General features: G+C 48.0%; 1 protein-coding gene across 2 annotated transcripts in view; it reads right to left on the bottom strand.

The window, feature by feature from the left end:
* POLR3A (RNA polymerase III subunit A) overlaps window positions 1–24,279 on the bottom strand; it is a 61,372-nt gene that overhangs the window by 10,702 nt on the left and 26,391 nt on the right. The window contains exons 17-31 of one of the 2 annotated variants that reach the window (XR_013824417.1): window positions 21,459–21,570; window positions 20,347–20,465; window positions 18,661–18,798; window positions 16,689–16,859; window positions 15,658–15,771; window positions 11,008–11,094; window positions 10,839–10,921; window positions 9,783–9,953; window positions 8,589–8,682; window positions 8,302–8,394; window positions 7,493–7,657; window positions 6,825–6,989; window positions 6,517–6,648; window positions 4,781–4,913; window positions 502–2,926 (exon numbers count right to left, since the gene is read on the bottom strand). Coding sequence is in view for 1 of the 2 variants with exons in the window: in XM_079901050.1 (XP_079757176.1) it covers window positions 2,778–2,926; window positions 4,781–4,913; window positions 6,517–6,648; window positions 6,825–6,989; window positions 7,493–7,657; window positions 8,302–8,394; window positions 8,589–8,682; window positions 9,783–9,953; window positions 10,839–10,921; window positions 11,008–11,094; window positions 15,658–15,771; window positions 16,689–16,859; window positions 18,661–18,798; window positions 20,347–20,465; window positions 21,459–21,570 (1,926 nt within the window). In the remaining variant the exon portion in view is untranslated. Of the gene's footprint in view, window positions 1–173; window positions 2,927–4,780; window positions 4,914–6,516; window positions 6,649–6,824; window positions 6,990–7,492; window positions 7,658–8,301; window positions 8,395–8,588; window positions 8,683–9,782; window positions 9,954–10,838; window positions 10,922–11,007; window positions 11,095–15,657; window positions 15,772–16,688; window positions 16,860–18,660; window positions 18,799–20,346; window positions 20,466–21,458; window positions 21,571–24,279 lie in introns of those variants that run through there. The other variant, XM_079901050.1, reaches the window with a different exon arrangement.

Below are 24,279 nucleotides of genomic sequence, written 5' to 3'. Positions count from 1 at the left end.
ACGGTGGGGAACCTGGAGTAGGGTTTACTGGTCAGCGTTGCCTATGGGCCCAGCAGGGCTGGCAGCACCACGAGGGTATCTCACTCCTCACTGCGGGTGTGCCCCTTCCCGGAACCGCGTGCTGGCCTGAACCTGACCCCGGGCCTGCAGCCACTGCAATTACAGGTCTCATGCAGGAGTCAGGGAGTGCTCGCCGAGGCAGGAGGAGGCTCCTGGCGGTGCTGCCTTTATTTTTATTTAAAAATATTTTTTTGGCCACCCACAACGGGTGGCATGCGGGATCTTAGTTCCCCGACCAGGGATGGAACCCGTGCCCCCTGCAATGGAAAGCGCAGTCCTAACCACTGGACGGCCAGGGAAGTCCCAGTACCGCCTTTATTACTCACAGCAGCACATGGATATCATGGTCCCCCCCCCCCAACTACACGTATGTGTCAAACAGAGCAAGGTGGGCGTCGGTGTTCCCTCCCGCCACCCAATTCCACCCTCCCTGGCCCTTACGTGGATTCCAGCAGTCCTGGATCTGATCAGGCCTGTGGCTTACTTCCCAGGTGAGTTTTCAGGAAGCCAGCCGTGTGGCTCTGTGGCTCTTGGCAGGTTGGGTGAGAGAAGCAGAGTCCGTGGTGAGGCTTCATGGCGCAACCCTGAGCGTGTTAATAGACTCAACACTTCGTCTTCAACCAGGCCACCTTAGTTCAGAGATGTGTGTGGGGGGGGGGCTGAATGTGAAAAATGGCCTTTTTTCACATCACTGGCACCCTAAGAGAAGTCTGTAGGTTAACCTCATGGGCGTGGGGATCAAACTAATTTTAACAGAATTTAAGCCTGAGCATTGCTGAAAAGTCACTCAGGTCAGGAATTCCTAACTCAAAATCACGTCAGTATGGGAGGGAAAGCACTCATCCCAAACACAGACCCAAGAACCAAGGGTTACGCTAAGTCCCTTAGTGGCATTAACTCAGAACCTGGGGAGTCGACTAGGAATGACCAAAGAAGGTAGGTACATTACACTGCTTGAATTCTTCGACTCTCCCCTACTTTTTCTTTTACCACATCCATCTCTTTAATCATCCAAACCATCTTCTTGCTCAACAGATGCCCATCTCTTTGGTTTGTGCTGTTGTTTCTTCCAGTGGCTTGATACACGGAGATGAACAGGCTGTCATTTCAGAAGCAGACCTTCCTTCTCAAGTGCACGGAGCCAGAAAGCAGGGTCAAAGCCCCACTTTTCACTATCGTCTCACTTCCAACCAAGCAGCCTTGGTTTTCCAAGGCCTCATGGGAGGGAAGGAAGAGCCAGAGCGATAAAACTTGGCTCTGGGCAGGGAAGGAAGGAGGACAGGATCCATGGAGCGTTCTCCAGAGGGAGTAGATCTGCAGCTGCCGCAGTTCCTTCTCCGTGGCCCTGGGCCAATCCCCAGGAGCAAATTCAGCACAAAGAACCACCGTCTCCAGAAGAAGCAAAACCCTGTGCTCTCTGAAGACAAGCTACACACATTTCTTTCCTATGTTGCACAAAACCCCCTCATAAGCCTTGAAAAACCCACCCGTGATAGTGCAGTCACTGGCAGAAGCCCAAGCAGGCAGTTAAACATAGGTTTTCCCAGGATGCCCCGTTGGTTCTCTCCTCATAGCCTGACATGTGCTTTCTATTGTCACAGATCTCCTCTTTGAGGAGCCTGCTGTGCCACCTGGGCTGCGTCCCCAACCCTAGCTTGCACCCCCCCCTGTGCAGGCCTTCGCCCTTCCTGTCTGGGTGACCATTTCAGCCCCGAGAGCTGGTGTCTGCTTGCACCCTCTGGGAGGACCCGCTCCCGCCACTCCCCTGGGACACTTTCTAGGCCCCCAGCTCTGCAACTGAGCTGCGTGCTCTTTGGCCGCAGGTGGGAGGGCACACATGCAGATTCCGCAGGAGGGTGTGGATGCTGCCCAGGTGGTGTGTGGGTCTGGACCAGCCTCACTCTTCATCTCTGTGTACACGACAGCGCCCACCTCAGCAGGCCCCGCACTCCAGCGAGGCGTCTCCAGGCCATGAAGGATGGGTTTGCCTCTCGTCATGAGGTTGAGCCCCAACTATGGGGGTCGGAAGTAGACAAAAAGAGGGTAGCTGGGAGGTCTGCAAAAGATGTTTCAGAGCAGCGTGGCCTCATGACAGTTTCAGCTCAGTTACAAATCCTACATGGTCCCATTTGCTTAACCAGTTTTTCCAGTGACGCTTCAAAGCTGGCTTTCTTGGTTTCTATAGCTTCTTGGTTTCAAAATAACAATAAAAACTCCAAATTCTTCAAAGTGGACAAATAAATAATAGTAACAATATTTACATTAGTATGTCACACTTGGAGATTGCAGCATGACTGGGGAACGGAAGAACTGAGAATGTGCCCTGGCCCTGGGGCTTAGACCTGGCTCCCGGTCGGGGTGGGACACCTCTCTGAGTGGACAGAGGGACAGGTGAGGTGGGAACGAGCAAAGATTCTGGGCTGGGGGATCCTCAAGTCCAGGGAGGTGGAGTGGGCAGGAGGTGCTGAGCTGTCCCTAGATTAATTAGGTTTCAAACAAACAGACAAATCCCGGTTCTCCCCAGCAAGCACTGTGCTGTGGTCTGGGTCACTGGGTGAGTTGCTCCCAGGATGCCGGGGCTTCTCTGACTGCCAGCACGGTGGGGATGGCAGGGCCTCGGTCCTGGGGAGCACAAAGCTCACGAGTCAGCTGCTGGCCTCCAGCCCCTTCCCAGACGACAAGGAGCCAAGGTCAGGAACGATCCCCTCTTCCCTGGACTATGTGACAAGGGGGATGTGGAATTCGTTTGTGTCGAAGATCAGGGGCCTCCTGGGAGGGCTTGGGTCCCTGTCAGCCTTGTGGAGCAGCTTGAAGAGCCCGGTGCCAATGTTCATGGGGATCCCCATGATGATGCATTCAGACACCCCTGAAACCAACCAGAAAGGATGTTAGAGGGCTTCTCGACACACGGGTAGGTTTTCAGGACAGAGAGACTACTGACTTGGGAGTCAGAAACTGGGCTTGGAGTCCCAGCCCCACTACACATCGACGGATTGAATCCGGGCTGCTCGCTTCACGCCTCATCTATAGACGCTGAAGGCGTGGCATGGCGCTCCTGGACGGGTTGGGGGAATTCCAGCGAAGGGCAGTGCCCGCTCACAGCCCCACTGCTGGCACAGAGGTCTCTCCATCTGAGCCAAAGGCACCGTGTGGGCCTCACCTTCATGAGCGCTACACTCAGACAGCAAGGATATACTGAATGACACTCAGGAAAGCCCAAGTTTGCCACCCAGCACTTCCTTAACTTAGGGCCCAGGAGACAAGCAAATGGGATCATAGGAAGCAGATGCCAGTCCCCCTGGAGACAGCAGCAGAGACTTGTTCCCTGTGCCCAGGGGTCAGGGCGGCTTAACAGAACCCCAGTCTCGGAGTCCACAGCCTGAATAAGAGACTCTCAGAAGGCAGGGCCCTCGCAGAGTGACAGGAGTAAGGTGACAGTGCAGATTCTCCAAGCTCCTTTTCAGATTTTTAAGATCTAAATGTTGGGCTCTGCGTCAGGCTTCTGGTTTTACAATAAGCAAGTGTGTACCTGCTACGTTCTGGGCTTTGTGCTATCAGGGCACCAGAGAGGTAAACAACCAAACTAAAAGCCAACACGTAGTAAGGGCTGACACTGAGTCACAACATTTAAAGGACCAGGAGATTTCAAAGTTGGGGTAGGGTGACCACGCTAGGTGCCCAGAGGGGTCAGTGGTGGAGAAGGGGCGGTAGGCGGGGCCACAGCAGGGCAGCAGCAAAGACCAGGCCCAGCGTCCTGGTGGTAGAGCTGGGGAGCTGGGTCTTAGCCCTGCTGTCAAGCAGACTCGCTCTTATTTTTGCCTTGGCCTTGCCCTTCTCCGGTCCCAATCTCTGCTCCCTTTTCTTTCCTTTTACCTTTCATTATCTTAAAGAATTATGTAATTTCTCTTTCTCTCTATTTGCAACCTGTGACCCTTGGGAAAGAAAGAGTTAATCTCAGGAGCAAACAATAGGCATATACCGACTGGGGCCCCACCTGACCAGCCTCTTGGGTGGCCAAGGGGAAATGGCCACTAGGAAGCAGAGCTCTGGCGGCGGGGACGAAGGTCAGGCCTGGCATCGCTGTTGGAGCCCCAGGCCCTCACAAACTCCCACCTCAGGCCACAGGGTCTTGCTGCGGCACGAGAAAGGCTAGAGCAAAGTGGGCACTCCGAGTGGGCAGGGGTCTGCTGTGACAGCCGCCCCTCGGGCTCCCTCTCCCCCAGGCCTGTCAGAGAGGCGCTGTGTGGTGGGAGAGGAGGCTAGTGCAGGGCAAGACGCTCACCACAAGCGAGTCAGTTCCCTCGGTCTTCTCACCGAGAAAGGGTTCGATACCTGCGCCTCGCTGATGTGCCGAGACGCCATACAAGGTGCCCGGCGCAGGCGTGCTGGCTGCCTCGCTCAGGAAGTCAGGGCAGCGGGCGCCTGGCGCAGGATCGGAGCGGCCGACTGTAATTCTGAGGACTAGAAAATCCCTACATGCCCAGCGGCGACCCTTTCCCTGTACTGACAGAGAAGCCCTCTACAAATGTGAGGGATGCAGGCTGCCACAGTCAGGCTCTGGAGATAAAAGATAGGTCAGTCCCAATTCCATGATCTGTGACTTTATTCTTAGGTAAAAGCTCTGCCTGCTCAGTTTCTCCACCTCCTGAGAAGCCCCAGGCACGGTCTAAGCTGCATCCACAAAGGCCTCTGGGGAGGCTGCTACGAACACCAAACCTACCACACACGGAGTCCTTCTGCCCGAAGTAGGCGGCGTCAAAGAGGTGGTCGGCTGTCTTCTCAAAGGAGGCCAGCATCAGCACGCTCTCCTTCATCTTGGCCAGGCCAAACCTAGTAATGCCCAGGACTTCACCCTGCGCCACGGGAGAGAGAGCCAGACTGGTACTCGTGCCACTTACAAAACGCATGCCCCGCCTTCCCTCAACAGAAGCAGCAAAAATCAGCAGAGCCGCAAGTCACAGTCTCAGGTTTAAACAGGATCCTAACAGCTGTGTGTCCCACCTGTGTCCCTCTGAGGCCATCAGCCACTGACAACACAGATCCCTACACTCACAGCCAGGTGCCACTGGAGCAAAGAATTAAGAACTGAGAAGTAAAGAGTGGATATATGTGTATGTATAACTGACCCACTTTGCTGTACAGCAGAAACTAACACAACACTGTAAATCAACTATACTCCAATAAAAATTAATTAATAAAAGAACTGAAAAGTAGGGAATTCCCTGGCGGTCCAGGGGTTAGGACTCTGCGCTTTCACTGCTGAGGGTCTGGGTTCAATCCCTGGTTGGGGAACTAAGATCCTGCAAGCTGCATGGCACGGTCAAAAAAAAAAAATCCCTGAAAAGTAAAATTAAGAATCTAACTTTTAAAAGTTAGTGTATTTCTGCGCTTCCCTGGTGGCGCAGTGGTTGAGAGTTCGCCTGCCGATGCAGGGGACACGGGTTAGTGCCCTGGTCCGGGAAGATCCCACATGCCGCAGAGTGGCTAGGCCCGTGAGCCATGGCCGCTGAGCCTGCACGTCCGGAGCCTGTGCTCCGCAACAGGAGAGGCCACAACAGTGTACCGCAAAAAAAAAAAAAAAAAAAAGTTAGAGTACTTCTGAAGATGTTTCTTATGGTTCAGAGAACTCAAAACTCAAATAATTTAAAAGCCTCAAGGTAGAAAAAGAATTATGTAAATTTAGGTGCTTTCATTTAAAGGTATGTTATGCCATCATTAAAAAAGTGTATTTATAAAACTATGTAACAACATGGAAAACATTTATAATGTTAAAAAAAAGTCAGAATAAAAATGACATGCTCGGGACCTCCTGGTGGCGCAGTGGTTAAGAATCCGCTTGCCAATGTAGGGGACATGGGTTCAAGCCCTGGTCCGGGAAGATCCCACAGGCCGCGGAGCAACTAAGCCCGTGAGCCACAACTACTGAGCCCACGTGCCACAACTACTGAAGCCTGCACGCCTAGAGCCCGTGCTCCCCAACAAGAGAAGCCACCGCAATGAGAAGCCCGCACACCACAACGAAGAGTAGCCCCCACTCGCCGCAACTAGAGAAAGCTGCGTGCAGCAACGAAGACCCAGCATGGCCAAAACTACCAACCTCAGTTCCCCCCTCAGGTTATGTTAACTTGTTCTTTAACCTGGAAATGGCTACAGAAGAAGTGTGATGAATGGGTTTAACAGGGAATAAACCTCAGTTTGCCATGGAATCCTTGGGCTTTTGGCAATGGCTAGTTTTCTTTTAGGATAAAATTTCTAAAAAGGACAAAAACCATGCTCTGTCTCTTGCCATGAGGTTGAAATTTTCACGCTGGAATTTTACCAGTACACCCAAACCTGACCACTGTACTTCGGTCTTGGGGTAACGGTGGTCATCATAGTTGGGCACGCTATGTGTCCTACAAACTTTGTGCTCCCGAAACTGGGTTTGCGACGCCTGGCTGCCAGGCCCCCACGAACCTTGTAGGTCATGAGGTCGGAGAGCAGCATCACATGCCGCCGGTCAATGCTCATGCCATGGTTGACCATCGTGTACTGGATTTCGTTGATGATAGTCGTCCGGGCAGCTTCGATGCCCAGGGTTTTCTCCACCTGCGGAGGGCTAGGATGAGCAGAGGCAGCCATGCCCTCCTCTACCCTGCAGCTCCCGGCACCCCGTGCCCTTCCCCAGAGATGGGAGTGCAGACCAAGGGCAAACGGCAGGGTCAGAGGAGCGTGCCAGGAGGGAGACGGGACGACTGCAAGGTGCCCCTGGCCGTAAGCAGTACCTCATATGTGTTGTTAGAGGTAGTTCGGGTGCCCTTCACACCGTGGGTGGCCATGACTGCCCGCAGGTTATCACCCTCCACCAGGAGCTTGTACTTCTCCTTTCCGCTCTGCTCGTCGATGTGGATGACAGCTCGGGACACCTCCGGGATGCCCTGCACCACCACCTGGACTCACAGACAGATAAGGCTCCAGACCCCGCAGTGCCTGTGGCCCCCACCCACCCAGGAGCCTGGGAAACCACAGTGGCTGTGAGAACTGGGAACGTCATGGCCTGGGTTTGTGATCTTGATCACCTCATTTTCAGTGGTGATTGTCAGCAACATGCCAAACTTGGGAGTGCCTGTGTGCTGCTCTAGTGGCTGGGGGGAAGCAGAAGCTCAGGGGACCATGCCCCCTTCCACCACCAGTTTTATGAAAGAACAAAGAGAAACCGAACAGGCAGAGTTGGTGAGGCAGTGCTAAGAAGGAAACCGGAACCTGCCTGACTCCTTAGGGGTGTAGCAAAGAAACGAAGAAACAGGGCGCCACCCTCAGTCTCAGCAGTGACAACGCCCTTGTGGCTTCCTGACACCTGACTCTTCAGGTTAGAGGTAAGCGCGGTCCCTCCCTTTATGCATCTCCAGGTATTAGGCCAGACGCGGTCCTGGAGAGGTGACCTGTGTCTCACCTTGGGGAGATCCTCTTTCAGAAACTGCAGCACGTAGTACATGGAGCTCTTGCTGTTCTCTCGGGGGGTGACACACACCACAGCCTCACCATGCACGGCCACGTCGCCAGGCTTCACGCGGAGCTTGGACATGCAGATGGAATACCTCACCGTCTCAGCGTTCACCTGCGAGGGACCGCACGCCCAGGACATTACTAGCAGGGTTTGGAGGCTGCGGTTCCAGGGTTTCTTGGTCTTTTTACATCGTTGCCCCTCTAAGCCTTTTCAGTCATTTTTACCCCATCTCTCTCCACACCACGATATTTTAATACTGGAGATATACTGTGTATTTATGTACCGTAATGTATACCTCTGCCTTATTCATTAAAGAGTAGATCCCCACCCCCCAACCCTTTTGTTGCCATTGCTACCTGTACATAAACACCAACGATAATTAAGCCAGGTCAATCCACTCATCCAAAAACATCTCCTGAGCCAGCAAGGTACTGTGCTGGGGGCCCACAGGTGAGTAAGACACTGCTGGCACTACAGTCCTTCCAGATGCTGTAATGCTGTTATCACAGCAAATGGGTATTATGGCCTGCACAAAACCTCCACTAATTTCCTGTGTGTCCCTGGGTGGCAATGTCTGTGCTGGGGTCAGGCATAGAGAGAAAACATGAAGGTACAACAGACTCACAGAACAGACACTGAGTGAAAGCCTCTGCAGGGTTTCCTGTGCCTTGCATAGCTCTTGACCTAGTTTATCAGCGCCTATCTTGGGGCTAAAAGAGGATGACTTCCTCCACGCGTTTAATTACGTGACTCACTTCCAGCCTCAGAAGTCTGATCCGTTCCAGGGAGAGCTTGACGAGAATAAAGCAATCGTCAGGAAGAAACACTTCTTCAATATACTCTGAAATCTGTGGTGTCAAAAGATCAGAATGTTCATCAGTCACTTTCCCTTCCCTCAGAGCATACAAGGCTCACTCTATTTTTTTAAGGATACAGAGCAGTGTGGACACACTGACTAGTAAATCCACTACAAGTGGTTCTTACGCTTACTGGCGACGCTGCTGGTTTAGTTTTCTTATTATTAAGAGAGATTTCTTCTTACCTCTCCCAAGAGGGTTTTCTCAATTCTCCCTTTCACGAGGCGAGCGTAATCTGCATCGTCGTCCTTGTCCAGCTGTGCTGTGATGATTGGAGTGCTATGGGAAGTAAGGGCAAATGATGACAGCACAAGGAATGAGGCTGTTTGAAGAATACCGCTTTGTTAAGCCCGGGTACCACTTGCAGTTGTAATGTTAACAGCAACCGCAATTTACTGAGCGTTTACTGGAGTCAGGCACGCCACTGAGGGCTTCACATACACGTGCTCATGAGGCAGCCCAATCGATCAGTCACTGAGTGACTTTCAGAACATTCTTCCTGGCCAAGCGAACCTACCTTTTCCTCTTTGGTCCTAATGAGTAGTTATTTCAGTTCTGCTCCCTGAGTAAACTGACCCTTCGTGTTCTGCAGCTTCCTCCACTTCCACTGCCACCCCTACAATCTCCTCTTCAGGACACCTCCACCTCCTCCAACCACCAGCTAGGAGCTTCCATCCTCGCTGTCCTGGACGGCATCCCCCGAACGCACATTCCTGGGAGATCTGACCAACGTAGAGGAGGCAGGCAGAACTCCTACCACCCTGGACGTCTACAGGTGCTGTTCTAGAACCAAGTACAGCTTTCTTTCATTTAATGTTATACTGTCATTTCGTTAGACTTGGATCAGAGGTGAAACGTGATTTTGTCACTGAATGCACTATAAGGTATTTCTGTCTTTCCTAGTCTCACATCACCCACAAATCCTATCATGAAATCACCAGGGCGGGGGTGTGGGCGGACAGGGAGTGTGTCACAGAATATGACCATAGCTCAAGTGGTAGACATGTTAGTCAGGCCTAGTGAGCCTGGGAATAATGACATCAAAAGGATGAAATCTACACTGACACATCGTTCCAAGTTTTCCAGGCATTTTTTTTAGGTTTCTCTCTTTCATGTGACTTGTGGCCATAAAGAACCATTGCATCAATTTTGACTCTATCCAGTTTGGACTTATTTTTTTCCAGTTTGGGTTTTTTAAAAGGCAAGATATGATTAACACAAGCACGTCTCACTCCGGAGTTTGAGAAACTGCCCGCTAGCATCTCTCTCTTTCTCTCTCTCTCTCTCACACACACACACACACACACCCAAGAGAAACACTGTTTCTCAAGGATCATGACAGGTGAGTGTGAGAACAAGAGGGACACGGATGCGGGCACCTGATGGCCTTGGAAGCGTTGATGATCTCTTTGATGCGGGGCACACCCAGGGTGATGTTCATGGAGGCCACGCCCGCGAAGTGGAAAGTCTTCAGGGTCATCTGGGTGCCCGGCTCGCCAATGCTCTGGGCACAGAGTGCGCCCACGGCAGAACCTGGCTCCATCTGTGCCCTGAAAGGACAAGGTAGGGATGAAAAGTCCAGGAAAATTGCTAAGGAGACGGGGATGAAATGTACAGCGTGGGAAATCCAGACAATGATGATGTAATATCTTTGTATGGTGGCAGATGGTAACTAGGCTTACCGTGGTGATCCTTTTGCAATATATAGAAATAGCGAATCGCTATGTTGTGCACCTGGAACTTGCACAGTGTTGTAGATGAACTACACTTCAATTAAAAAGACAAAACCAGGGAATTCCCTGGCAGTCCAGTGGTTAGGACTCCAAACTTTCACTGCCAGGGCCCGGGTGGGCCCAGGTTCAATCCCTGGTTGGGGAACTGGAAGTAGGATCCTGCAAGCCTCACGATGCAAGGGGGGTAAAAAAAAAAGGGGCCAAAAAAGACAAAACCAAAAACTGCTGGGGAGGCTTCTGATGATCTCCTTTCAACAGAAAAAATACGGATGCCATCAGGGCCAGGAAGGAATTGGCAAGGACCCAGGCTAGGCTTGTGACAGAGGAAGAACCTGGCACAAATCAGTTACAGGTGCAGATGAGGGGACATGATGCTCGGAGGGGTTCAACGATGACAGTGAATACTGTGTGGCTACCGGTGGTCGGCGTGGGATGACTGGAGAAGATCTAAGAGCTCTGCTGACAAATGGTACTGAAGGTGGACAGAGCAGCGGGCAATTGCCAAACACATCGGTAGCTTCTCTGTGGGGAGAGGGCAGTCGGAAATTTCTTCGCCGTTATTTCCACATCTTGGAGCACCCAGCCTGTCTACCCACTGACTAGTAAGCGGTGTGGGAGCAGGATTTTGTTTCCTGGGGAAACAGGAAGCATACAAGAGACCCACGTGACAGCCTGGCAGTCTAAGACAGTTAGCATCCTTACCTCATGTACTTGTCCCTACACGTCTCCAGAAACTTTTCTATTTGGGTGGGGGTGATCCGGTCCAACTGGTACAGCACCCGGGGCTGGAAGGAAAAAATCCAAGTATGAGTCAGGGCTGGCAGCAATGGAAAATACCTGTATGTCCTGACACATCTGGGAGGGCCGTTACCTCTGTTGTGCCGTTATCGTTGATGCCATATTTATCTCGGGTTTTCTTGATCTTCTCAGAAACCTCCTTAACGAATTTTTTTATCTCCTGAAAGATTACACAACAAACATCAGATACATATTTCTCAGCAATTTGGATTACATGATTCGTTTTGTAAACTTCAGTAACGTGACGAGTCCGTCCTATTTTAGTGGCAGCTAAACATGACACTGTAAAGGGTCCGAAATGGATACAGGTTCTATTACAAAATGTTTTTCCAAGGAACACGACACACCATCCACACCCCGGACACATCGTTCATTGGTTTAGTGTTTCTAAGGCCTTTTTACCCTGATGATGCTTCATATGTATACAGTGAAGGCAGGATAGCCCTTCCCACTTGCCACCTTCTCGTCTCTCCCCTGGCACACCCTGCTGCCCACATTCACGCAGCCCAGAGTAAGTACAATTGAACCACTTGTACTTTTAGTCTCTGGACTGATAACTTCTTGAGGTTTCTTCTGCACTTGTTCTGGTCAATTTAAATACTACGAAGTATGGTTTTGGAGACACTATGTACATTTCAAACACTTGCCTTCATTTCAAAGGAAACACTCCCAAGTCCCAGCTTTGTCTCTGACCCCCAGCTCTGCATTGGTCCCCCATCATGCTCCCTTCCCCCACACAGTCAGAACTTTGTAAGTCTCCAGGAAACCACTCTCAAAGCTGGAAGTGAAACATCGGCATATCTGCTGTTCCCACTGTATTTAAGAACAGTACTCTACGCCCCGGGACGATGACAAAATGGAGCAAGAAAGAGGTGAGAAGTACATCACGTGGAGGATCCATAGGGCGCGGAGAGACGACAGGCCTACGTTTTCTGGAAACTGCTCTAAGGGGAAACCCATCTGCTTTACAATCTATAGTGTGTCTGTGACATAAACTCAGCCTCAAGGTCGCTCCTAGAACCAGGAGCAGCTAGCATCTCCTCTCGGGGAGTTGTCACGGAGGGTATGGTACGCTTTAATGAACCACACCCATCCATGTCCTGCTGCCAGGGGGTCAGCACCGCGGGACTGACCCTTAGAGCACTTCTCAGGTGAGCTAATGGCACGCCCTGCGCAGTAGCGGTGTCCTTCTGAGGCTGCTCGTCAGCTGCTCTGGTTCGATCCCGGGGCATGTTTGAGAATGTGGGAAAGGGTGGACAGACAGCACTTCCCCTCAGCAGCCCTCCAGGGACTATAATTCCCCTCAATGGTTTTGGACAAATTGTGAGGGCGCTCTGGCCAACTACAGGCATGCAGCTGCTCCCGCGGCAGGCTGAGGGCGGATCCACACACCCGGAGGGACCAGCAGGCGGGCCTGAGGACTGGATGCATGCTGTAGTGGCTGCAAAGCCTCATGAGGTCTTGACTCTTGATTCCGAGGCCGGCTGGGGGGCCCCAGGAAGACCAGCACGCCTGCCCAGAGTCTGCTCAATCTATATCACGTAGCTGAAAACATCACAAGTTTTGTCTGAAACGAATGTTTCAAAAAGCAGACTGAACAGAAGCCCACTTTTGCAAAAACAAAATCCTCTAATGTAGGGGTCCCCGACCCTTGGGCCACGTACCGCTACCAGTCCCCGGCCTGTTAGGAACCAGGCCTCACAGCAGGAGGTGAGCGGCGGGCGGGCAGGCGAGCGAGCGAAGCTTCATCTGCCGCTCCCCATGGCTCGCATTACTGCCTGAACCTCCCCACCCCCGTCCATGGAAAAACTGTCTTCCACGAAACTGCTCCCTGGTGCTGAAAAGGTTGGGGACTGCTGCCATAAGGCACCTACACAGAGCTGAACACTTAACTAGCCAGGTTTTATCCTAACACTGCAAAAATAAATCTCTTTAGCCTCCCCTAGACCAACGAGCAATTTCTAGTTACTATCTTTTCTGAAAGCAAACCACGAAAACTTCTGAGGTCCACATGGTCCATGTCCACAAGCTCTTCTTAGTCAGCTGCTGCCCAGCCTGGCAAGCTCTCCCTGTGGGGCGGCAGGGCACTGGCCGCATTGCTCTAGAGCAGAGGCCACTCGGGCTGAATAAGGTCAGGGGCTTGGTCAAGACAAGAGGCCCCTCTGCAAAGTCAAATGCCTTCTCCACAGTCTGCTCTCAGGGCAGGGGTTTTCTGCAATGTCATCTTTGCCCACTGGGCATTTCAGTCTGTCTCCTAGGAGCCCAGGTGATCAGGGGGCTACGTGGGTGGAATCTACCACATCTTGGCTGCCCCTTGCTCATGAACACAGGTTTCCCATGACTGTCCTTGTTGGTCAACTCTCCTCATTGACAAAGCGTGGAACTACGTGGAGGGTTACCATGCCGCTCAGCCATCATTCTAGGCAGAAAAGACTTTTATTTAAGAAAGGACTTTTACTAATTTACAAGAACTTGAAAATTCTCAAGAGACTCTTTAAAGAGAAACTCTCCAGGCTTACTTATTAATTGCAGGCTTGAGGCCACGTTTTCAGATACAGTTAGTTATTACAAACCACAGGTGGAAATTAGAGCTGGAGAGGGCAGTGGGACAGTCTCTCCTGGTGTGGCTCTGCCTAAAACTGTGAATCTTCAAAAGCGATAACACCCACTTCCACTTAATTTTTCCCCTGTATTATTCAGTATTAAGAACCTCCTTTAAATGGGTGATGTCCTCCCTGAGCCTACGTTGTATCCTTTAGGGCGAACTTCTGAAAGCCCTCTTGAACCAGATGTTGCCATTCAATTGCCAGGTGTTCAAGGCACAGGCTAACCAGATGTTGCCGTTCGAATGCCAGAGCCCAAGGCCAAGCAGACCAGGGGGTTTTCATCTGAGAAACTCCGCACACGTGAGCAGTCAAGAGCACACACCTCAAACCATTCCCCAGCTCAGGTGCTGGAAAGGACAGTTTTCAGCTGCCACCCACGTGGACATGCTTCTGGTGGCTTTGCTGAAAGGAATGACTTCCCTTACACAAGAGTTAGGGCAGATATTCTGGAAGTTAGGTTAAAAGGAAAAAAGCTCACTTTTTGGAAATGAAAACTGAAATAAGCTACTAAGAATTCAGCTGGACCAACCCATGCATACTAAGGGGACTCAGAACACGGCAGCTGGCAGGCAGTTAATCACACAACTGACCAGCAGCTAACTCTCACACTCAGTCCACAGTGCGTCTGTGAGCACAGCTGTCGGCCTCTGGCAGGGCCAGGGCTCAGCACCACCCAGGAGCTGCCTCTGTCTCCTCGGCTCTGACACGGGCCATGGCCGGACAGCATTTCAGCAGCTCAGAAAAATCTGCTCTGGCCAGTGGATTTCGGACCCTCTTGGCAAATCTGAGCCCGGATTGTGAGCCACTGGAGGGTGAGGACATGTTCAATCACCTCTGTGTCCCTGTGATCTGTGGGGCGTACAGCACAAGGGGACGGCTGAACAAGTGCTCATTGAACCCACAAGTGCTGCTGGTCAGGGGGTTACCGTCAAACCACGTCTAAGACAAGAAAAGACCAGTCCAAGGTGATGAACAGGGAAGCCCTGTTTGCCAGAACCGGGACAGAAATCTGTGGTCCCCGGGCCTGGCAGACAGATGGGGTGCAGCAGAACTACTCCTCCACGCTCGGCAGCCACAGCACGTAAGCACGTTACCTCGTTATATTTCTCATAGCCTGTCTCAGTTAAGGTCTTCAAGGAGAAACAGAAACATAAAAAAGTAAATATAATCGTGAAGAAAAATCAAATCACACTTCTCATTTGTTACTTAAGGAAAAAAAAAAAAGAAAAGGAAAAGCTGTGAAGAAACAAAACCAAAACAAAGGCACTCAGCCTAGCCAGACTCTTAATTTTAAATATATTAAGATTTGGAAGAGTCTCTTTTTCACCTTTTCACATCTTGTCATGTTAAAGAACGGAGTGAAGCGCTTTTAACTAAAACATTCTTATTTACGTTTTTTACTATTTTTATTTTTGATATACTTCAAGGGATACATTTGTGCTATATCTGAATCACCAATCAGTACACAAAGGGAACCAGGTATGGATTCCTGTATCCTTTTGCTTTTTGTTTTGGCCACGCTGCTTTTGATCATAACCATGATTATAAACAGGAAGGAGCAGGTCAGTGAAATAAAAATGAACTGAAAAAACCTTAAGAGGATGTCAAGGTAACAGGTCCCTGGAAGAAAATGGAAGAGGCTGACTCTGCATTTATAACCCATTACAGCAAGAAAAAAAAAAACAATTTAAAATGATAATGGTGTTAAGTAAATGCTATGACATCATCTATTGTATAAGACACAATAAATGGCATTAAAACAATGCTACTACTATTACAAATGATTGGGATTCAGAACAACTGAGGAAGGAGATGGCCCACAGGATGAAAAAGTGGGTTGTAGGGGGTTGACAGGGACAGGGTTAAAAAAAAATCAGTTCTCTAACTAAAGCGCTTTTCTTCTACCAGGGAAACACTTGCGCAAAAGACAAACTAAGAAAGACATGAGACAAATTCTTTATGTTGACTGCTGAGACTCTGCCTGGGCCAGTCTTAAATTTTTTAACAAGAAACACTCTTACATAAACACCCTCCCAGCTTATAAACTGCACTGCTGGCACTTGGCGAACAATTCCTTGGTGACAGCAGAGCCGGGTGCATGGCCCCACGGAGCTCACCTGCAGGAAGCTGTCCTGGCAGCAGAGAAACTCATTCTTCTTCGTGATGGACTCAGCGGTCAGGAGCAGCTCATTCTTACTGAGAGCAGGCTCGCTCTGGCACGGGAAGACGGCCTTGGCATCAAAAGGAAATAAGAGGGATGTGGGGGGCAGTATTGGAGGAAGGGATTTACAAGAGACAAAACAACCTCACTCAGAGTGAGCTTTTAGCAACCTGTGATGTTTCTTTTCTTTCAAAACAAATTGTAGACTCTACCTTTAATATGAAGGTGAAAACGGGATAAACTGATACTCCACCTTATACAAAGGCTTGTGGGCTATTCAGTGGGTTTCATGCCATTTCTCCCCAACCTTCACCCCACCCCAGATTTGCACTAAAATCAGAAATTGTTGTTTTTTAAAAAGAGCCCCAAATTTCAAGAGTGAAAATATTCCCCCACCTCCAAGCTCATGGGGTTTCCCCTAAAATTTTAATGGTTGCACATCACCCTAATGGGCGGAGCAGTCTGTATTATTTTTTGACCTGTCCTCCACTGATGGTCTGTGTCTGCTGTGAACAATTCTGGAAGGACATTCTTGGCACATTTAGATCATTTTTGTAGGGCAAATTCCTATAAGTGGAATTTAAATGTCGGTCAAAGGCACCCACATTTAAATTCAGATCAGTGTTGTCCAGCTCTCTCTCAAAAAGATTGTTCTAAATTATACCCCCGGTTAAAGTGTGTGAAATGCGCCTGCTTCTCCACACCCATGGCTTTAACACCGTCTCTATTACACTTTACTAGATACAGACAAGAAGACAAAGCCCTCTTCTATTGGCATTTGATTACCACCAATAACGAGACTTTGAAATTGAGAAACGATTTTTCCTTTAATACTTGGGGGAAATTATGCAAAGGAACACAAACAGAAAAATATTAACTCAGTGGTGGAGTAGATATGACAGCATTAACTGTGTGCTATGCCAAAGGGCACCTCCATTCTAAAGAACTGGCCTTGAAAACACTGACGGATATGATGCTAAATCTTACTTTGATGTTGTCCAGAACTCTTTTAAACTCCAAGGGTTCATCCTTTCCCTCCATGGCTGCAGGATCTAAGCCATCTCCCCCGTAAATGAACTGGATGATATCGCCTGTAGAGCTTCGCACTGTCAGATCGTACTGTGAGCAAAGATCTTCCAGGGACTTTACGAGCCTCCTCTAAAGGAAAAGGAGGAGAGGAGACAAAAGCTCAGCTGCTGTGAGAAGACTAGTCACGCATAGAGAGGTGGAGATTTGCAACTCTGAGTTTCAAGGTTACCAGCGCTTTAATCACATAAAAACATTTTATTAGAAATCCCTTAAGAAGAGTCCCCTGACTGTAAGAACAGGCCCACAAGGGCCTCATTAGCCTGTGCAGTGGGATTTAGAATATGCTCCAGCCTCCAGGACTTCAGTGTTTTAGAATACATGCAATTTAAACCCCATCACCCCCGAAGGACTCTGCAAACACTGTTTTCCTAGGCTGCTTCGCCTTCCCTCTCTGTCTCCCTAAGGTATAAATTAATGCAATTGCTTTGCATTTCTAAACACAACTTAATCCAGGACCCCTGTGGACTTCAATATGAATTACAGAGGATCAGGTGCAGGCCACCTTCTGGGACAGAGGGGGAAGAAGAGAGAACAGGAATGGCATTGCTTTTGAACCAGCAGGCAGCAGCGATTTCTCAAGTCTGCTTAGGGAGAAGAACCTCCCACCAGCAGAACACTCCAGCCAGCAATGTGATGGGGGCTCAGGGAGTTAAAAAGAAAGAAATCTTGCTCCAGGCAACTTCAAAACAAAAATCCCTCATGCCACAACTAATTTGTTCTAGGCTAACACATTGCTCTGGGAAAGCCATACTCTCCACTTCAAAAAAGGTAAAGACAAAAAATAAAGTCAACAGACATTTGGGCAAGAGTGGTAAAAGCATTTCACAGGCTGTTAGGTTTCTGACAAAAGCAGCACACGCCAAAGCTAAAGGGCAATTTCCCATCAAAAGATGATTGAAAGGGAAGCAGTTATCAGTGATGCTACAGGAGGTCCAGACGAGGTTATGGAAATAGGTGTGTACTGACTCGGGTCCATTTCGCCCTCATCAGCCTTGTGTGCTCTGGCTCACTCATTCGCATCTCTGGTTTATCAGTCCTGGTTTCCCAGTATGCAAAGGGCCGTGCTTCTCAATCCACGGTGGGGAGAAAAGGGACACAAAGCCACAGCGGTTCATGGCCTAGCAACTTGGATTGTTAACTTCATCATGTGTTGTAAGTAGATAAATACATCAAAAAATCAAGAACAAACAAACACAGATTATGGAGTACAGAGTAGAAATGAGAATTAGACACTGGAGAGAAATCCTTTCCTTGCGGTCTTATGGAAGAACAAGGTAGGATGTGTTTTCACTCCTCTGCCATCAGGGGTACTTCTGCGGCAGTCTGAGAAGCACAGGCAGAGAGGAGTGTCTAGCTCAGCCCTGTCCCCGGAGACTACTATCTTACACCTGTACATACAATGGAGAAAAAGCCAGCCCTCCGAGTGTGTCCAAGCCCTCCTGCGGGCACTGGAATAGGTTCTTGGAGTCCCTTGGAGTGATATTAATAATGGGTTATATAAATAGTTGCACAGTGAGAAGCACAGCCCTCTCAATTTGTCACCCCACCTCCGTGTATTAGCAATCAGAGGCTCAGTGAGGTTCGATGACGTGCCCTGGGATGCGCTTGGGTCCAAGCTCTCCTCCAGCAATGCTTTGGTACATGTGGTTCCGGCCTGGTCTTCATCATTCGAAGGACATTGTGTGATTTGGAACATACTACCTTTGTAGGTTGTTTATTTCTAGGGTACCATACATCTCTCAATTTTTCCTTTTAAATACCAAGACTGGATAAATTAGAGCTCAGGTACAGAATAAGCAAACACTCGGCAGTCAAGATCTGCAGACCCCATCCTGCTTCACTGCTAATGGCCTACATTTCTTCAGGTTACCTGCATGTATCCTGTTTCAGCTGTCTTCACGGCTGTGTCAACCAGACCTTCCCGGCCAGCCATCGTGTGGAAGAAAAACTCGGTTGGTGTCAAACCTGAATAAAAGCTGTTAGCCACAAAGCCTTTGGCAGCTGGGAGCTAAAGAGAGGTAGGAAAAAAAGAAAAATCTAACAAAAAAGTTCAAGGTCCACAATTCCAAAGCCCATTCAAATCAGAAAATGCCTCAACTTCAGGTTAGAAATACCTAGCCAATGCACTCTCATGTTTTATGTCCTTTCCTAAAGGAGAAACAATTTAGCCCAGACCATCCTTACCTGAGACAAGGAGGGTGAGGCCCTAGCCAGGGTTGGTGCTGGTGCCACTGGCAGCCAGGTGGCTCGTGAGAGAGAAACCAAAGCTTGGGCTGCTACCCCTAGACCAGGGAGGCAGTTACCAACCTCGGCTCAGAGGGCAACCTGCTGACTGTGACAGCTTGCGCCTCCCCTGGAAAACAACTCCTCCCAAGACACCCTTCCTGTGGGCCAGACCTGTCCACCTCCAAAACATAACCGTGTGCTGCTAATGTTTATGGGGCTTCATTTTGGGGCTGTTGAAAATATTCTAAAATTAGACTGTGATGATGATCATACAACTCTGTGAACATACTAAGATGCTGAACTCTACACTTTAAATGGGTGAATATTATGATAAATGAAATGTATCTCAAAAAAAAAAACAACCTGTAAAAGAAACACACATATATAAAACACCATATGAAATGCCAAATGGCCTTTGATCTGGATAGGTCTGTGTTCCTTGGAGGACAACTCAGATGAACAGGCTAACCTCCTGCTTCCCTATTTCATTTAAGGGGCAGCTGGCATTTCTAGGCAGGCACCATCTACTCTGAAGGCTAGCACTGGATATCCCTGGTATTTCTTCCTAATTGGTCAGGCTTTGACTATGAGCCAGATAAGCACAGTCAGGTACCACTCCAGTGACCAGCTGGTTGCCTGACCCCTAGTGACTTCTGATCTTGGGCAGAGAACCTGAGTTGTTCCTGAGGCCGCCCGATACAGAGAGTATCTGTCCATTCTCAGTACAGTAGTCCTATCTCCCCAGGAGGGGCTGGACAGAAATCCTACAGTTCCACCGGGCAGGTACAGCTGGGGCATCTCTGCTTCAGTGTGAACACAGCTGACTCCAACCAGAATTTACTAAGTGACCAAATCTGCTCTAAGTTGTGCTCTGCTGACGCTAGTGTCTAGACCACGAGGGCCAATGGAACCCAGAAGTCATTTACAAGCAGAGTTTAAGAACTCCAGAGAGGAAAACCTGGAATTTCCTGGTCGTTTTAGGTGTTCACTGTTTAAAAATCCTTATACTTTTATGTAAGTGCCCCCCAAGTGAGCACACAGATTGAATGCACATGTATGATAAGTACACATTTTGAACACTTAAGGTAAGTTGGATGGGAATCTGAAATCCACCCTCTTGGTCCAAACTCAAGTTATACAGCTCTGAGTTTAACAAGGCTCCTTCTACAGGACTCAAGTTTGGGTTGCAGAGGGAATAACCCCGAGCGGCCTCAACCCTTATACACCAGCTCCAGGAGCCCCTTGGTTGGCAGCCCCAGAGCTTCTGTGACTCTCTTCTGCACTGCTGAAGGTTGTCCTTCAAAGTTCTGCCTCATCCGCTACTGCTTACCTTTGAGTGTTTTTCAAAGTGAGGCAAGGACCTGTTTTCAAAGCCATCTGGCACTCGAGAGCCACTGATGGCTTGCTGTCCCACACAGGCAATCATCTGTGATATGTTAATGAAGGAACCTGGGGAAGCAGGTCAGGAATGTAACATTCATTTACCAAAATGACATTAAATGAAGCGCAAGCAGATCTGTGGGATAAAACAGGAATACGTGGCACAGCCCCCTATCCTCAACAAGTTCATAGTCTAGGGACAGTAAAAGTCAGAACTAGAGCAACACAGGGTAGAGCTATCAGTAACACAAGAAAAGCCGAGCAGGGCTAGAGCTGCTCAGGGGCGAATGAGAACTTTGGGGCTGGAGGAAAGACTTTCAGGGGAGTCTCCCAGAAGGCAGCGGCAATCAGCTGGACATCTGGAGGACATTATGACGTAGACATAGAAGACGTGGGGGAGGAATTCCAAAGTGGGTGGGAGAGTGGGAAGCAAAGACACAGGAAAGGAGTGTGGGGTACGTACCAGGAGCAGGGAGTAGGAGAATATGGGGTGAAAGGCAGCAAGGTGAAAGAGACTGGACTTTATTCTGTCAAAAATTTACAGCAACAGGAAAAGCAGGAGGTTCTGAATTTGAGTGCAGTATCATGAAACCTAATGCTTTCAGGTTATGGCTAACTATGACATTTAAGTGTTTTTAATTATCATCAAACATACTATTTTAAAAATCCGCAGGTTTTCTTTCTTTTCTTTAAAAAATAACGTCAAGTTTACTCAAAGCACCCTCAAACTCAGAAACCCACACACATGACCAATGTTTCTCCAAAGGAGTTGGACTTCTAAAAATGCAAATAATTAAGTCTCTTTCTCTATGTATTATTTAAAAAACTTCAGGCCTTTATAAACAAAAGGCCTGAAGTTTGTTTTTTTTGAAGCGCAGCTTGTGGGATCTTAGTTCCCTGACCAGGGATTGAACCCGGGCCCTGGCAGTGAAAGCCTAGAGTCCTAACCACTGGACCGCCAGGGAATTGCCAGGCCTGAAGTTCTGACTCGCATTTCCTAGAACACAACCAGCCAGCCCACATGCAGCGCAGTGACAGCAGCGGCCGGAGGGGGGCACTCACCTTTAGAGCCGCACAGAGCCATGGTGAGGGGGCTGTTGCTCTTATCCAGCTCCCGGAGGCAGGCGCTGCCCGCGTGGTCGCGGATCACAGACAGCTCCTTCAGGATCAAAGCCTGGCAGGAGAAAGGGAGATGCGTGGTGGCTCTGTGATTACCGAAGTTCAATGAGACGTTTAAGGAAATGTGAAGAATTTCAGCAAGATGTCAGATTTCCAGCAGATAAAAGGTTTCAGAGCCTTAGAAGACCAAGATGCCCTGTCTCTATAGACTGACATCTTCCACAGGCTGCCATAATCGGTATGTAAGGAAAAAACAATCCTTGGGAAATTCTTTAAACGGCCAATAAAGTACAATGTGCTTGCTTGGCTTTGGGTACAGTACCCTATACGGCAATGTATCCATATATAAGTTACTGTACATACTCATGCGTGTGTATACTGTGTCTAAACAAGTATAGTATCTTATACTTTATAACAAATTATGTAATATGTAGTAAAAGAGAATTGCTTGTGCTATTTGTAAAATTTGTCTCTCTGCTAAGAACACACCTGAATTACCACCAGTTAAGTATGTTGTGGGGTGACTCTATAGGAATATTCTAGTCCATGAGCTCACCCAGATTGTCATCTCTCAACTCACAACTTACAATGCTGAAGCAGTTAGGAGTCATGCTTCCATTAAAAATGAGTACAGCTGAGGCCTCAGGTAATTTTCTATGTGAGAAACACCCATTTCTCTCTCTCTCTGTTTTTCTTTAAGAGTTAGTGAGATTAAGAATGAGCTAAATGCCATCCACCAGAGGGCAGACAGCAGAAGCAAGAACTACAATCCTGCAGCCTGTGGAACAAAAACGACTTTCACAGAAAGACAGACAAAATGAAAAGGCAGAGGATTATGTACCAAATGAAGGAACAAGATAAAACCCCAGAAAAACAACTAAATGAAGTGGAGATAGGCAACCTATCAGAAAAACAATTCAGAATAATGATAGTGAAGATGATCTAGGACCTCGGAAAAAGAATGGAGGCAAAGATCGAAAAGATGCAAGAAATGTTTAACAAAGACCTAGAAGAATTAAAGAACAAACAGAGATAAACAATACAATAACTGAAATGAAAAATAAACTAGAAGGAATTAATACCAGAATAACTGAAGCAGAAGAATGAATAAATGAAATGAAAGACAAAATGGTAGAAATAATTGCCAAGGAGCAGAGTAAAGAATGAAAAGAAATGAAGACAGCCTAAGAGACCTCTGGGACAACATTAAATGCACCAACATTCACATTATAGGGGTCCCAGAAGGAGAAGAGAGAAAGAAAGGACCCAAGAAAATATTTGAAGAGATTACAGTTGAAAAATTCCCTAACATGGGAAAGGAAATAGCCATCCAAGTCCAGGAAGCGCAGCGAGTCCTAGGCAGGATAAACCCTAGCAGAAACAAGCTGAGACACAAAGGAATCAAACGGACAAAAATTAAAGACAAAGAAAAATTATTGAAAGCAACAAGGGAAAAATGACAAATATACAAGGAAACTCCCATAAGGTTAACAGCTGATTTCTCAGCAGAAACTCTACAAGCCGGAAGGGAGTGGCACGATATACTTAAAGTGATGAAAGGGAAGAAACTACAACCAAGATTATTCTACCCGGCAAGGATCTCATTCAGATTCAACTGAGAAATCAAAAGCTTTACAGACAAGCAAAAGCTAAGAGAAGTCAGCACCACCAACCAGCTCTACAACAAATGCTAAAGAAACTTCTCTAAGCGGGAAACACAAGAGAAGAAAAGGACCTACAAAAACAAACCCAAAACAATTAAGAAAACGGTAACAGGAACATACATATTGATAATTACCTTAAATGTGAATGGATTAAATGCTCCAAGCAAAAGACACAGGCTCACTGAATGGACACAAAAACTCGCTGAAAGTGAGGGGATGGAAAAAGATGTTCCAAATGGAAATCAAAAGAAAGCTGGAGTAGCAATACTCATATCAGATAAAATAGACTTTAAAATGAAGACTGTTACAAGAGACAAGGAAGGACACTACATAATGATCAAGGGATCCATCAAAAAAGAAGATATAACAATTATAAATATATACGCACCCAACAGAGGAGCACCTCAATACATAAGGCAAATGCTAACAGCTATAAAAGAGGAAATTGACAGTAACACAATAATAGTGGGAGACTTTAACATCTCACTTGCACCAATGGACAGAAAACTAAGGAAACACAAGCTATAAATGATACAGACAGATTTAATTGATATTTATAGGACATTCCATCTGAAAACAGCAGAATACACTTTCTTCTCAAGTGCACACAGAACATTCTCCAGGATAGATCACATCTTGGGTCACAAATCAAGCCTCGGCAAGTTTAAGAAAATTGAAATCATATCAAGCATCTTTTCTGACTACAACGCTATGAGATTAGAAATAAATTACAGGGAAAAAAACATAAAAAACACAAACACATGGAGGCTAAACAATACGCTACTAAATGACCAAGAGATCACTGAAAAAATCAAAGAGGAATTCAAAAAACACCTAGAGACAAATGACAAGGAAAACACGACAACCCAAAACCTATGGGATGCAGCAAAAGCGGTTCTAAGAGGGAAGTTTATAGCAATACAATCCTACCTCAAGAAACAAGAATCTCAAAAAAACAATCTAACCTTACACCTAAAGGAAATAGAGAAAGAAGAACAAACAAAACCCAAAGTTAGCAGAAGGAAAAGAATCATAAAGATCAGAGCAGAAATAAATGAAATAGAAACAAAGAAAACAATAGCAAAGATCAATAAAACTAG

Source organism: Stenella coeruleoalba (assembly GCF_951394435.1).
Source record: "Stenella coeruleoalba genome assembly, chromosome: 16".
Taxonomy (NCBI): Eukaryota; Metazoa; Chordata; class Mammalia; order Artiodactyla; family Delphinidae; genus Stenella; species Stenella coeruleoalba.
The sequence above is the reverse complement of the archived record's forward strand: the minus strand, read 5'-3'. Positions and strand labels throughout refer to the sequence as shown.